This window comes from Tauraco erythrolophus, chromosome 24 (genome assembly GCF_009769465.1).
Source record: "Tauraco erythrolophus isolate bTauEry1 chromosome 24, bTauEry1.pri, whole genome shotgun sequence".
NCBI lineage: Eukaryota > Metazoa > Chordata > Aves > Musophagiformes > Musophagidae > Tauraco > Tauraco erythrolophus.
The window spans coordinates 6,476,345-6,490,080 of record NC_141488.1 but is presented as its reverse complement, the minus strand read 5'-3'; the positions used below and the strand labels follow the sequence as shown (position 1 = coordinate 6,490,080).

The 13,736-nt window shown below is 43.9% G+C and overlaps 1 protein-coding gene across 5 annotated transcripts in view; it reads left to right on the top strand.

Annotated features, from left to right (window-relative positions):
- Positions 1–13,492, top strand: part of NFYC (nuclear transcription factor Y subunit gamma) — a 31,693-nt gene extending 18,201 nt beyond the window's left edge. For 2 of the 5 annotated variants that reach the window (XM_086626261.1, XM_086626265.1), the window contains exons 4-10: positions 532–645; positions 2,854–2,949; positions 6,948–7,121; positions 7,436–7,594; positions 11,163–11,270; positions 12,008–12,067; positions 12,613–13,492. In XM_086626261.1, coding sequence (XP_086482387.1) covers positions 532–645; positions 2,854–2,949; positions 6,948–7,121; positions 7,436–7,594; positions 11,163–11,270; positions 12,008–12,067; positions 12,613–12,732 — 831 coding nt within the window. In that variant the 3' untranslated portion in view covers positions 12,733–13,492. The other 3 variants (XM_086626263.1, XM_086626262.1, XM_086626266.1) reach the window with 3 other exon arrangements.
- The last annotated feature ends 244 nt before the right edge of the window (positions 13,493–13,736 follow it).

The following is a 13,736-nucleotide window of genomic DNA, read 5'->3' as shown; positions in this document are numbered from 1 at the left end:
GCTGCTTAATTTGAGTAAAACTTGAGCTAGATAGGTTTTAAGGAAAAGGAATTTGGTGAGGCAGTCTTTACTCAGGCCTCCAAACCTCCTTTGCAATTCCAGCATTCGTTTCAAATTATATACATGTTACCACTGTAAAGTAAAGGCCAGGTTTTAAAATGAGTCCTCAACCTGTCCTCTTCAGTTTCCAAACCGTTTATGCACGTTTCAAGGCACTGCCAGGAGAAGCTGCTGCCTGACACCCTCCTGGTGAACGTGGACTGCTGGCTGCTGTGATCCAGCATGATGGGAGCTGACATATGGCTGCTCATGGAGGAAATGGACTTTTGAGACAAATTTTAGATGCTCAATACTCTAAGCACTGCATTTAACTTCAGGCTAGTAACTCTTCGGACTATCAGACCCGTAGATATTCTGATGTGGAAATTCCCCAGACTTTGCTGTTAAACAATACAGCCCTTCAGGTTCGACTAATAAAGTCGCTCCGCCACTTTGCAGTATTAAAATACTAATGATAAACTCTAATTGCAGATGATTAGTGCAGAAGCTCCTGTGTTGTTCGCCAAGGCAGCTCAGATATTTATAACGGAATTGACTTTGCGAGCGTGGATACACACAGAAGATAACAAGCGGAGGACTCTGCAGGTAACGGAGCTGCTCCTACCTCCCTGCAGCTGCCTCACAAACTGGTTTCCAACTCTTTGTTTCCATAACACGAGGCATGTTTTGTAGACAGTAATTTTAGTACCTGTGTTTATCACTACAAACCTGTGGCCAAAGCACAGTGCTCAGTGTAACTGTGGGACTGAAATGCTTTTTTCTTAATTTGTTTTCAAAAACAAACAAACAAACCCAAAACAAAGCTGCAGCTGTCAGCTCTTAGTGACCTGCTCTAAGGGCCAGGATAGCTGTAGCTGTTGAACTTCTAGCTGATATGTTGATCAGTAGTAGTTTTAATATAAGCTTATGGATGTTAGCTTGTGTCGATAAATGTATAATGATTAAAACAAAAATACCCTCCTCTAGAACAGATTGCTGTTTCTTCTGGCTTGAGAGGCCCTCAATAATAGTAGTTTTTTAGTGGTTCGAGAGTAAAATGTAACTCTTGATGGTCTTATGGAGGGAGGAAAAAAAAGGCTTTCACCTTGACTCTTCATGTTGACCAGAACTACTTGACACTGTAATAACCATCAGGTCAGACCCTCACATCAGAGGTGAGAGGTTGTGATTTTTTTTTTTTACCCAGGTTTTAATGCAGTTACTGTGGGAAGGATGTGTATGACATACATACCATGAGCAGGATGCTTCATAAGCACAAGTGCTGACTCAGGCGTGTCCTGTCAACAGCTTTCAAGCTCCCATGGATCCGTTTAGTTCAGAATCGTACTTAAATCCTGACCCTAATGTCTAAGACCTCGAATTGGCTCAGGTTTTATTTCTGACCACCTCGCCTTCCGCAGCAGCTGCCAGCCTGGAACAGCTGCTCTCCGCATGGACAGTGCAGCTGGAGAAATGCAGTCTGTGTTTAGCAAGTATTTGGGAAGAAAATTTCGAGTGGAGAGGTCTGAGTTATGGAAGTCTATTCCTGAGGAAATTGGCTTGAACCCAATCCTCAGCACAGGGAACGAAATACGAGATACATCTGTTCAGTAGAAGTTTTCTTCCTGGTGAAGATGCCTTTGTAACAGATGCTGCCTGCAGAACAAAAGAAACGTCTCCCTTGTGCTTTCTGCGTGATCGTTGTTTGGCAATTAAATGCCAAGACAGTAAAAAGTTTAGAAATGTCAACTAGCCTGCAGTGAGAGAATTGATAGTCCTGTAAATTTTACCTGCTTATTAGCAGCCTGGGCATCTTTGTCTCAAATCTCGTTCATATATTGCTTTACAAATTTATCTTCAGCGAATGAGAATGAGACTTGTAATAACTTCTTGAATTAGCCCTACTTTTTAAGATAGCTTGCAAGAATTTGAAAATGACAGTGCATTTTCTTTTCCTTTTCTTTTTTTTTTTTCTTTTTCCTTTAAGCAATTCGACTTTTTTATCTTGGGGGTTGCTTCAGATCTTAAGCAAATACATTTAAGTGATGACTTATTGCTGGGTAACTCTTCAGTCAGGTCTTTAATCCTTTGACCTAATGCCATTCTTTGGATTTCTTTTTCAGGCAAGGTATAAAAGTAAAGTTGTAAGCCGTTTTGAGAAGATACTTACCTTGCCAGTTTTTTGTAGCAGCTCATTGGCTCTTGCACATCCTTTTTCTGATACACGTTTGGCCAGTTTGCTGAGTGTATCTTTTAATCTTCATGCTTTCTTTTAACCATTCTGCCCTTCCACATGCTCAAGCTTGTTCTCTCAACATCTCTTGGGATTTCCCTGCCCTGAATAAGATCCTGTGATACTTTATTTTTTCTTTTTTTTTTTTTTTTAATCCCATTCCCAACTTGTAGATGCTGCATATGTTGCTACTAATACATGGAGCAGTCGTCCTGGTCTTTCTGTAAAGCTGCTTTTCAGAGATCTTTGAGATTTTTTAATTATTTTTTAGAAGAATTCCCCTTTTTTTAATGTGCTAAAAGAGTTACGATGATGGAGAGCCTGATTAGGCCTGGTGGGTGAGTAGATGACTAAAAGCCTGAGTTTGATAAGCACCTTCTTACTGCACATCTTGGAGGTCTCACTCGGCACAAGACAGTGTTGTTGGTACTAAAACAAAAGTTCTCACCACCTGGCTTGACCACTTGGGATCTGGAGAAGACATTGTTGCCTGACTCGGTCTAAAAGCTCTAACTTGATTTATCCAGTGGCAAAACAGAGTTCTAAAGCTGAAGAATGGTTTTCTCTTTTTGTTGTTATAGAGGAATGACATTGCCATGGCGATTACGAAGTTTGATCAGTTTGACTTTCTTATCGATATTGTTCCGAGGGATGAACTGAAGCCTCCAAAGCGGCAGGTGAGACATAAAAATTGTTGCCTGATTGTCCTTTCCTTGGTGTGATTTTAGTCTCTAATTAAGAGAGTTGATAAAGCAATACAGAATCAGATTTAAACGTGAGGTTTGTGCCTCTCTCCAGCATGTTTGTTAACAGTAGTTTTCAGGTTCTTAAATTTTTTTTTCATGGAAGTAGAGCTTGAGTGGAGATTTTCCGAAGTCTGACTTGTGGATTTACTTAAGTGACAAAAACTTTGCTAAATAACTCTCATATCAAATGTGCCAATGTTAAAAATTTAACTTTGAAGAGCATGCTGAGTCCGCATCCTTTGACTTGTGAAAGCAAACCAGGCTTCTTTGCTTAGAAGTCCCACCTCCTGCATCCTTTGGGGCAGTCATTGCTACTGTAAACATCCTTGACTGGAAGCTGTAAGGTGTTAGCAGGAGCTTTCAGTCGGATGTTTACAGCAGCAGGCTGCTGCGCTCATCCGAGCACCAGATCTTTGAAACTTCACAGGCTTGTGTTCTACAAGGCACTTGTCTCCATGTTGGAGATGGTGCTGAAAATACAAGGAGGTGGGGTTGGAGCTCAGTCTTGCTGCTTCAAATGCACAAAGAAACAGATCCAGCTCCTGGTAGACTAATTAATCTCTTTCACCTGAAAGCTTGGTGTTTTGCTGCTGAAAGGTGACCAGCTCAGTAATTGCTCATCTGTCTTTGTTACAAGTTGCCTGGTAGATAGACCAACTGGGCTACCATCGGTGCACCTCTCCCAGGGAACAGCTCAGACAGTGCTGCACCTTGTTCAGCAACTCCTGGAATCATTGCCCAGGACTCAACTGGAGCAATTTCTTCTCTGAACCGTAAATTTCAGTAGTTTATAACGATTTATGAAAATTCCTTCAGCTGGTTTTCTGATCCTTTTGAAGGTTTGCAGTGAGTTTAGCCTTTGAAAAAAAAACCCAAGGTGGTCCATAGAATAGCTTCTCCAGTGAGTGCTACTGGAGGGACCGGCATACCTTAAAACATCTCTCTGGCCAGCGTTTTACTTGGAAGTTTTTCTTTGATGTGGGTTTTTTTTTTTGTATTCCAGTATAAGTTTGGATAACATGCAAAAAGCTGCCTGCTCTGAGTGTAGAGACCAGCGGTTCCATTGGGACCTGGATTTTGGAGGTTGCTATTTTACTTTTTGTCTTGAAATCCTGAAATGACGACCAAAGGGAGGACATACACACTTCATCCTTGCTGATGATGTCCTGAGTTGAGTTTAACCTCGCGTTCTGATTTCCAGAAGCAGCGTGACTTTGTAGTAAATGAGGAAAATACCTTTACGAGTCACAACATTTGCAGGAGAGTCCATCCTCCTGCTGCAGTCAGCTATGGTTAAAATTAGCAGCATCCCCAGGCTTCGATACAGGTGTGCTGGGAACTCTGTACACATGGTGAGCGTCACACGTGGGAGCGTGGCACAACTCCTTCCGTTCCTTCCTGAGTTCCCTGCTCTATCCCTGCAGCAGAGATGATTTACCCAAAGATCCCTTGGTTCAGTATTAAATAAAAAGACAAAGCAGGACCCTGCGCAGCCGCTCTCGACGCTTTGCCTAACCAAGGGAAAGAAACCCCGCGTTTCCCTTTGTTCAGCTTGGTAAGCTGAAGCAAGTTGGCTGCAGACTGAAGTAACACGTTAATTCTGGCATTGCAAATTCAGTTCTTTTTCTTTTAGGTGCCTCATTCAGTCATTCTGCTTTATAGTGCTATTTTTAGAAGTACTCCATGTTTGGGAGGGAGAACATCACCCATATCTTTCCTCGCTGGAGCCTTTTGATTCACATCAGAACGTTCTGATTACAGAGCATTCAAGTTCTATAATCAAATAAATGCCTGAAGGATTTTAATAGTGTGTTGCATGCATGTAGGTTGCTAGGTTAACATATCTTATTGAGACATCACACTAGAGCTGCTTCTTCAGGATTGCACAGCATCAGCAGTGAAACCTTGTTGGTTTTTGGTTTGAAGGAGGCTTTAGAGATCTGTCTGTCACCGATATATCCACTGCCTGTGAACCCTGCTGAATCACTGGAAATATTTCTTATGGCAACAGAAGTTTAGTGGAGAAATAGCTGCCCGATAAGACGTAGGTCAGGACTTTGCAGTGGAAAATACTCCTTTGATTCAGCCGTGTTGAAAAGTGGCTGCCTGTAGGCTGACAGCCTGCACTTTGGCTGGGGGTACAATCTGTATTTTATCTCTACCACAGAAAAAAAGACTGTTTGACAAGTTAGTGTTGGTTACGTGGAAGAGCTGGGAATGAAACCACGACTGTTATGTTGCTCTGGTAACTAAAGCTGTGGCTCGAAAATAAAGATGGCAAATGATGTGATATAACCTAGTTCAGGCAGACTTGGATTTAAAGCCGTTTTTGCCTGTAGCAAATGCAACTTAACCTGGAATAGATACTTACAGAAGTACTCAGTTGCCTTGTTTCAGGGTTCAGCTGGGAGTTGAGGATGGGAGTGCTGTAGAAATAACGTGTCTAGGGACTGGGCCTTACAGAAACAGCCACAGCTCTCCTATGCATGCTGTGTTACGGTTAACTGGAGACATGCCCTGTTGAATATACATTTTAAATTTGTTACTAATCCCTTCCCCAAAGGATTTGATGAAGCGAGGAGGAGTAACCAGTGAAGTACCATGTATAGGAAGTACTGCAAGTGTTGGATTGCAGTGGTTTGCTGTGCCGTGGGATGGTGCTAATGTTTGCTCTGAGAGCTGGGCTTGGAAGTCGCTTCTTGATTACAGCCAACTGGGAACAGCTTCGTCTTTGGGGGCAATTTTCTGGTAGGCTGTTGAGAAACCTCCTGATAGTCTTTTCTTTGGCTGCTGTCCCTCTGGGAGACTAGCATCAGAGCAAAAGGGCTCTCTTACTCACACCTGATGCCCATGAAGACAACATCCATTACTCTTTGTTTCATGTGGATTTTTCTTCTCCTGTTCAGTTGGATGCACTGAAGTCGATCCGTGAGCAAGCTTCATTTAATTAACACAGGGGAGTCAAGCAGACTTGTGTGAGTGGGAATCTACCATGTTGTAGCACGTGTAAACATCCTACACTCTCAGCTGTGAACTCGAGGTGGCTGGGAGAGGATTGTTTACGCCTTCTGCCATGGAGTGAACGTCTGTCTGGTGAGCTGCATCCTCCCTACGGTGCAAGATCCGATTGCTCCTCTGGGGAGCTTAAGAATTTTGGTTCTTGAGTGTTAACGGCTCGCCACTTAACATAATCTCTGACAATCTACTTTGCCTAAAGTATTGTTAATCATAAGGGGCTTTTCTCTTCTAAAGACGTGCTCGGATAAAACAAAACAGCAGTATTATATCCTGTGCTGCTGACAGGCAGCTAGAGCAGAGCCTTTTGTTTCTTCACACTGCTGAGATATTCCAGCTACCAGCAGAATCAGGCTGTTGATCCACAGTAGCAGATGAAGTTGTTAAAATTCTGGAAAAGCCGGATTCAAATAAATAAATAAATGCATGACAGTGGACGTCAAGTCCGTGACTTTTATTCCCAGGGGTTTAACATCGGGGCTACGTTGAGATTTGTGGTGGGCACGCAGGCCGAGAAGAGGGTTGTGTGGAAAGATGAGGCTTTGTAAGTCTTCCTGGTGCGTTTGCAGTTCGTTCTGTGTTAAGATAACGGGTGATGATGGCATTTACTGATGAGGAGTTGTGTGGTTTTCAGCCGTGGTAGTTTTAATCATTTGCTTCTCATAATGAAATTGGTGACTACGTTATTATACGGAGGGCATCGGACATGGTTTTGATTTCCATATAGCTGAATAAAAGAGGAAGCCTGTTTTGATTTCTCGTTTCAGATTTACTTAATTAAACTGTTACAAACGAGGTATTAAAGGTACTTTCCCATGGAGCATGCGTGCAGGGGGGATGTTTCAGCTGTGCTTGGGTTGTTTGGATGTTGCTCTGTTCCCTCCCCGTTTACCTGTCTCTCTCCTGGGCTGCAGGAAGAGGTGCGTCAGGCTGTGACCCCAGCTGAGCCCGTGCAGTATTATTTCACGCTTGCTCAGCAGCCTGCTGCAGTGCAGGTCCAGGGCCAACAGCAAGGACAACAGACCACCACGTCTACAACCACTATCCAGCCAGGACAGATCATCATCGCCCAGCCTCAGCAAGGGCAGGTGAGCGACGAGCAGCGGGCAGGGGCTTTGCAGTTCAGTGGGGCCAGTGAAACCCTCAGCCTGCTCATCTGTAGTGTATTGCAGTGTCCTGTTCTCGCTGCTCAGAACAGTCAATAACGACACAGAAATGTGTTTTCTGGTCGTGACCAGGCGTTCAGATACCTCAGTAGCAAGGGTCACCTCGGTCCTGGGTTCTCCTCGTGGTGATTTAAGCATCAACAAGTAGCAGTGGGTCTAGGAAGCTGTGTGTTATGGTGTTTGTATCTTGTGGCTGTTCCACCTGTGTTCAGTCCTTGTCCCTGTTTTGAATGCAGAGCACTCCTGTGACGATGCAGGTTGGAGAAGGCCAGCAGGTACAGATCGTGCAGGCCCAGCCGCAGGGACAGACCCAGCAGGCGCAGAGCGGAACTGGGCAGACCATGCAAGTCATGCAGCAGATCATCACCAATACAGGAGAAATCCAGCAGATACCGGTAAGATTTCACCAATAGAAATGTCTAACAGTCTTGTGAGCAAACTGTCTGCTGGTTTTCTGGCATGAGACTGCATATGTATGCTTTTTTAACTCTAAGAGGAAGTTTGGATTGAGTGGTGTGTTTCCTGCACTTAGGAAAACTAACCAGGTGTGACATGAGGGAGGAAATAAATCTAACCCATCTACTGTAGACTCATTGCCCACCCCCAACACTTTCCCCCGAGTGAAACAGTTGTGATTAGGAAGCAATAAATGAAATATTTCCTGGATAAGCCTTAGTTCTTTACTACAGCATGGTTTCAATAAAGCATAATTAGCTACTTTTGCCTTTACTTGGTTCTGCCTCTGCAATCTGAAGTCATGACCTGGCAGACTGAGTGGGAAAGGTGCCATCTGTGAGTTATTAATAAACTTTTATGTTATAAGAAATATTTCTGCAAAATACTTCGAGCTGGTTGGAGGAATGGCTTTGCAGAACCAGAAAGTATCTCTTTGTTTTCACATCAATATAGACCTGCTGTGTCCTTAAGAATGGGTTTTTGAGTACCTAGCATCAACAGTAACATTCTGGCATGTGTCCTAGGTAAACACGTGGGTCAAAAAAAGTCACTTACCCCCCATAGCTTATAATCACAACAAAGCTGGGTCTTTTAGTTTCCATCTGGAAAATTTCACACCTCTTAAAAGAAAAAAAAAATAAAATTTGTCCAGTTCTGTGTGCTTAACCAGCAACCCAAAGGTCAGACCAAATGACCAAGGCGAGCATTTCGCTTTGTCTTTGATTTCTGTGACCCGCAGCTGTGGCAAAACTGATCTTTCACACAAGTTTTTGCTTTCAAGATTTGCTAAACTTCCCTCTGTACGTTTGGCAAACGTTCGTGCTTTGACATAGCATCTTGGGAAAGGTTCACATTGTGGGCGTTGCCAGATTTTTCCAATTCCCTTCCAAATTCTTTTCATCTCTTAAGTCTTCAGCTGCCTCCTGCTGCTTGACTTAAGGTGTCGGTCAGAAAGGTAGTGAATCATTTGCCAAATATGCTGGTTTACTACAAGCAAGCTTTTTTTCTTCTCTCCGGTCTCCACTACCTTTCTTTTACATTCTTTTTTTTTTGACCTCTTCCTTGCCTCATGAAAGTCTCTCCAAGATACTTGTTCCTGGAAGCATTTTGGAAGATCTCCACCTCCTGCCTGCATGAATCCATTACAGCAGTACTGAATGTTGCAGCATCCTCCTTCGGTTCAGCAATAAAAGAACAGTTCAGATTTGTTTTCCAGTTGTTTCCAGTGAATGCTGTAGCTCCCAACAAGAAGGAGGCTTGCAGATCTGCTAGGAGAAAGAAACCTTTATGAAGTAGCTGTGAGGGAGCCATAACCTTCTGCAGAAAGTACTGTTCTCCACATAGGTGGATCTTGTTGCAAGTGATGCTGTATTTTAGGAGTGTGAGACTGGAGGCTTTTTAATCAGTGTCTGCTTGGGGCCAAGCATGTGCTTCTACCTTCCTCTCGCCTGGGAACATCTCAGAGCAGCTGTGACCGGTCCTCAGAAGCATGTTATGCTGCAGATGTAAGACACAAACTGCCAAGTGCCAGAGTGTGGTGTCTTTTGTCTTTGGGAGCACTTGGATCTCTAACAACTGTAAGACTGCAAAACAGAGCAACTCGGGAGAAGTGTTTTAACGAAACAGTCAAAATTCACACTTCTGTAACTAGCAGAGAGATTGTTTTGACTGTAATTAAGAGGGTTCTTCTTAATCACGGCACGTTGAAGAAGCACAGTTCGTGCTGAAGGAAGAGTCTTACCCCTTGCTCACTTCCAGCACGCGAGGTAAAATGGAACACGGAGCCATGCACTCATTCCAGGAGTTTTTTAGTGCCCTAACCTGGAAAGCACTTTTTGTTTAGTTTCACAGGGTTGCAGTCCCTGGGCTCTCCAGTGCTGCTGCCCGTGCTGCTCTCTCTCTGATGTGCTTTTCTTATTTTTCCCTTGAGTTTCCTTTCTCTCTTGATATAGTTAGTGCTGTCTTGTGATAGTTCCTTTTCACTCTGGTCTCTGTTAGGGTTCAGCAAAGAGTCTTTCATAACAAATACGACAGTTTGTAATGCTTGTAAATCTGGTAGTGCCTCTGGCGACTGCAGCAGTGTGAAGAGCATCTTACTAATGTTCTCTGCTGGTTTTCCACCTGCTCCTGATGCCGTGTACGCTTCTCCACTGTGATTTACCATTTACTCCAGGACCACAGGTTGCCTGTGGAAAGATGACTTTTATTTTTTTATAAACTGAGAAAAACTAGAAGGAAGTGTATACGTCAATTAAATGGTAATCACTTGTTTGTCCGCGTTAATTTTGTGTTAAGTTTAATCTGTGTCTTAGCTAGACCTCCTTGGGTGGGTTCTTTGGAGCTTACTCTGATTTCTGGAAGAACACTCTTTCTAAATCACTTCCACCCATTCAGTTAGTAGCGTAGTTAAAATCTAAGCAGGAAGCCCCCAGTGTGGAAAACATGATCTGCTGGCAGATCGCAGTGCAGCAACAAATTTCTTATTGAAATGTTTATGTTCATGTAGAGTTTATTTGCTCTTGAAATAATATTGGAGCTTTTAGGCACAGCTGGTGAAGTCAGCAGCGTTTGTGTAAATGCCAAGACCACGTTCGAGGCACTTGAGCCTTTGTCAGTGAGTGGTTTTTAAAGTATTTTGTATGTCCTCCTTTCCCCTTTTTAAAAAGAAGAAAACTCAAAACATTTTTTGTATATAATTAACCTGTAGGAATCTGAATGTTCTGAAGTTAAATAATACAAAAGGAAAAATTCAGCAGTAGTATCCATCACACTGTGACCTTTTTATTGCTCTCAGATGTGTGTTAGCAGTATTGGCTGTTTATATCACAGGGTGTGATGGTGAAATTGTCTTCATATCCTATACCCCCAAGCATCTGACCGTGCAAGATCATGGTTGTAGGAAATAAATTTCTCTTTTTGTTATACACGAAGGATTGACACAGAAAGTATCGGCCTTTGCCAGGTGGGGGTTGGCATCTATTGGCAGAGAGTTGCATTAAAAGCTTCCAGATATATCCTTGGGTTTGTTGTCTCTGCTGTCTTTATTTATGTGAAAATTTCCCATGTATTCTTTAATATTTTTTGGCAGGATACAATAGGAGTGTCATTATGTGCAGCTAGCTCATAACAATTTTCTTTGTGTGAAACGATACATCAAAGTAGTAACTGGATTCGCGTAGCCAAAATGCAAAAGAAGTGTCCTCAGAGCTCTCTGAAATTTAGCAATTAATATGCTTTAGCTACTAACTGACCACTCCCACTCTGGAGAAAGAAGTAATGTTGTGCTTCCTCGGGGTTTTACTGCACGAACCTGCAGGAGTTCTGTGGACTTCTTGCTCTGGCAGGGTCTGTGATAGTCCCTTATCTCAACTGGTGATCGACTGGAGCTTCCCGGTGTCATCTGTTACTCCGGCTTCTGTTGTGGAAACAAGAAGGCAAGTTTGTGTGTTTCAGGTTACCCAGTTACCTGTTTAATTTTCTTTCCCTGCCCCCTCCGCTTGTCTCCAGGTTCAGTTGAATGCTGGCCAGCTGCAGTATATCCGCTTAGCCCAACCTGTGTCAGGCACCCAGGTAGTCCAGGGGCAGATCCAGACGCTTGCAACCAATGCACAGCAGGTACGCACTACAACAGCAGGGCTGACTTGAACTGGTAAAGTGTTGTTCCCTAGCTCCTGAAACTGCAAATTCCAGTCGAATTGACCAGCTCTTGGGCTAGGATTCCTGCATTTCTTTTCTTCCTGTTACTTTCATCAGAATAATAAAGCGAGGAGCGTAGTGGAAGCCTCCTTTACCTATACGTGGAAGGTGCATGCCTATATGTGTGTGTGTGTCTTGCTGTATAAAGCTCGTGCTGCTTCTGAGCTGACTGCAGGTAAAACTTCATCAACCTTCTCTTTACTTCTGCTCCTTCTGGCTGGGTGAGGGAGGAGCAGCCGTGCAAGCTCTCAGGACAGCTGTTGCAGAGGTGAAACATCAAGACCGGCGTTGCTGCCAGCAGGTCGTCTCGCGTTCTTGTTGAGACTGGTCGCTACGGGATTCTTCTCTGCCTTCAGAGGACAGGAAGGCTGCTGCCTTTCTGCGATCCTGGAGGCTGCCTTCTCCTCGTGGAAGTCAGGGAGGACATGCTTGTGTTTGGTTTGGAACGGCTTGAGTCCCGTGTCCTTTGTTCTTGACTTGCGGTTAGCACCAGCACGACCGCGGGCCGGCGGCACAAGCCGTATCCTCCCACGTGGTGGAGTGATGAAGTTTGAAAGAGTCTAAAAGCTCTTGAAAGGCAGCAGCGGAATGTTGTTAGTGGGGTTCTGACCCTCTCCGAGGTGCCACCAGTGATCATCCTTCTCTTATCCTTGTAGATAACGCAGACAGAAGTCCAGCAAGGACAGCAGCAGTTCAGCCAGTTCACAGACGGACAGGTAAGAACTCGGAGTTCGTTGGTGCTACATCCCTTTGGAGTCAAAGGCTCGAAAAACTGTCTTAAAGTCTGCGTGTTGGAGCAAATCTGCTCCTCCTGATAAACCACTGCTGCTGTTACCAGCCCTTAACCAGGGGCAGGATAAGTGGATGTTGTGCTGCTTTCAGTTCAGGTGGATTTTTTGTGTTCTGCTGTGCTCACTGCAAATCAATCCAGTCTCTTGCACTCTGGTGGGATCCCTTTTAGTCTTAAACAGTTCAGGAATAAAGTTCTTAAGCAACAGTCAACAGCTAGATGTTAGGTAGCCTGAGCTCAATTTGGGCATCACAAATCCACGGAATCACTTAGTTACGATTTAGCAGTACATGTCTAGCAGCAATTTGTGGCCTGTTTTGGGGACAGATTTTTATTTGGACCTGAGAGTTGCTGTTAACACCACCTCTGAACTTGTAGGGTTGATGTACGGCATTGTGCTTAGAAGGGAGCTGGTGCTGAGCGTGATGAGAACTGACAGTCCTTTCTTTCCCCTGCTTCTGTCTCTGCCAGCAACTTTACCAGATCCAGCAAGTGACCATGCCTGCAGGCCAGGACATCACCCAGCCCATGTTCATTCAGTCCACCAGCCAAACCTCAGACGGCCAAGCCACGCAAGTGACAGGGGACTGAACGGGGACGTTGCAGCAAGTCTTCTCTCTGCGTGGAAACAAACACGTGCCAGCTTGGCATCTGCCATACCAGCCTGGGCTGGTGAATACATCTGCTTCTGTGCATCTGTACTTGATATTAAGCCTATAGTAGGCTGCAATCTCCGGTGCACTATACACCTTCCTCTGGTGGGTATGAGAGAATATCCAACAGACACTGACAAGAATGCAATATTTTTATTTTTTATTTTTAGAAGTCAATATTTCAATGTATTCAGCTGCTTGTTCAAACCCACACAACAGCCCCAAAACTGAAAGAGAACTAATCAAAAGGAATTTGTAGTATCTCATTGAACAATGTGTAAAATGTTTTTATCTAGTAAAATTATTAAAGGGTACTGCATCTGGTTTGTTGCAAGAGCTTTATTCCTGGTATTCTGTTTGTATTTTTTTCTCTGAATAGAGCTAGATTCAGTCCTCCCATCTCAATGGTTTATTAGAGGTGTTTGGGGGAGGAGAGTGTGTGTGTGTGTGTTAGATTTTCCTCTCCTGCCTCCTTTTTTGGTAAACCAACATTGGCTATATGCAGCTCAAGAGCAGGGAGGTAGGGGAGGAGTAATTAAAATGAAAACAAAAAAACATTCCTTGTATGATGACTGCATCTTCTAAGGGCAAAAGATTCTTTAGTTTGGCCTGGTTTATTCCAGAAAGACTAATGGAAGTCTGGAACAAACCCCAGCCCTGCTGTTAACTGTTGTACTAGCTTCAGTCGATGCATGTAATATAAGCTTCATAAAATGAAATAAATTTCCTTTGTAAGATAACGCGTGTGCTTTCTTTGAGATCCGTTGCCCGCTATCAACCTGCCAAGCAAAGAGCATCCTGAATCCCTGAAAAATGGTTACACCTGGAGCAGCGAAACTAGTGCCAGGGCTTAAGGGTGGCCTGGAGGGATGTGAGCAGGGAGATGGGAGGGTGGTGGGTGCCTCCAGGCCCGGGGGTCTCCATGCTGGTGTCAGACAGCGA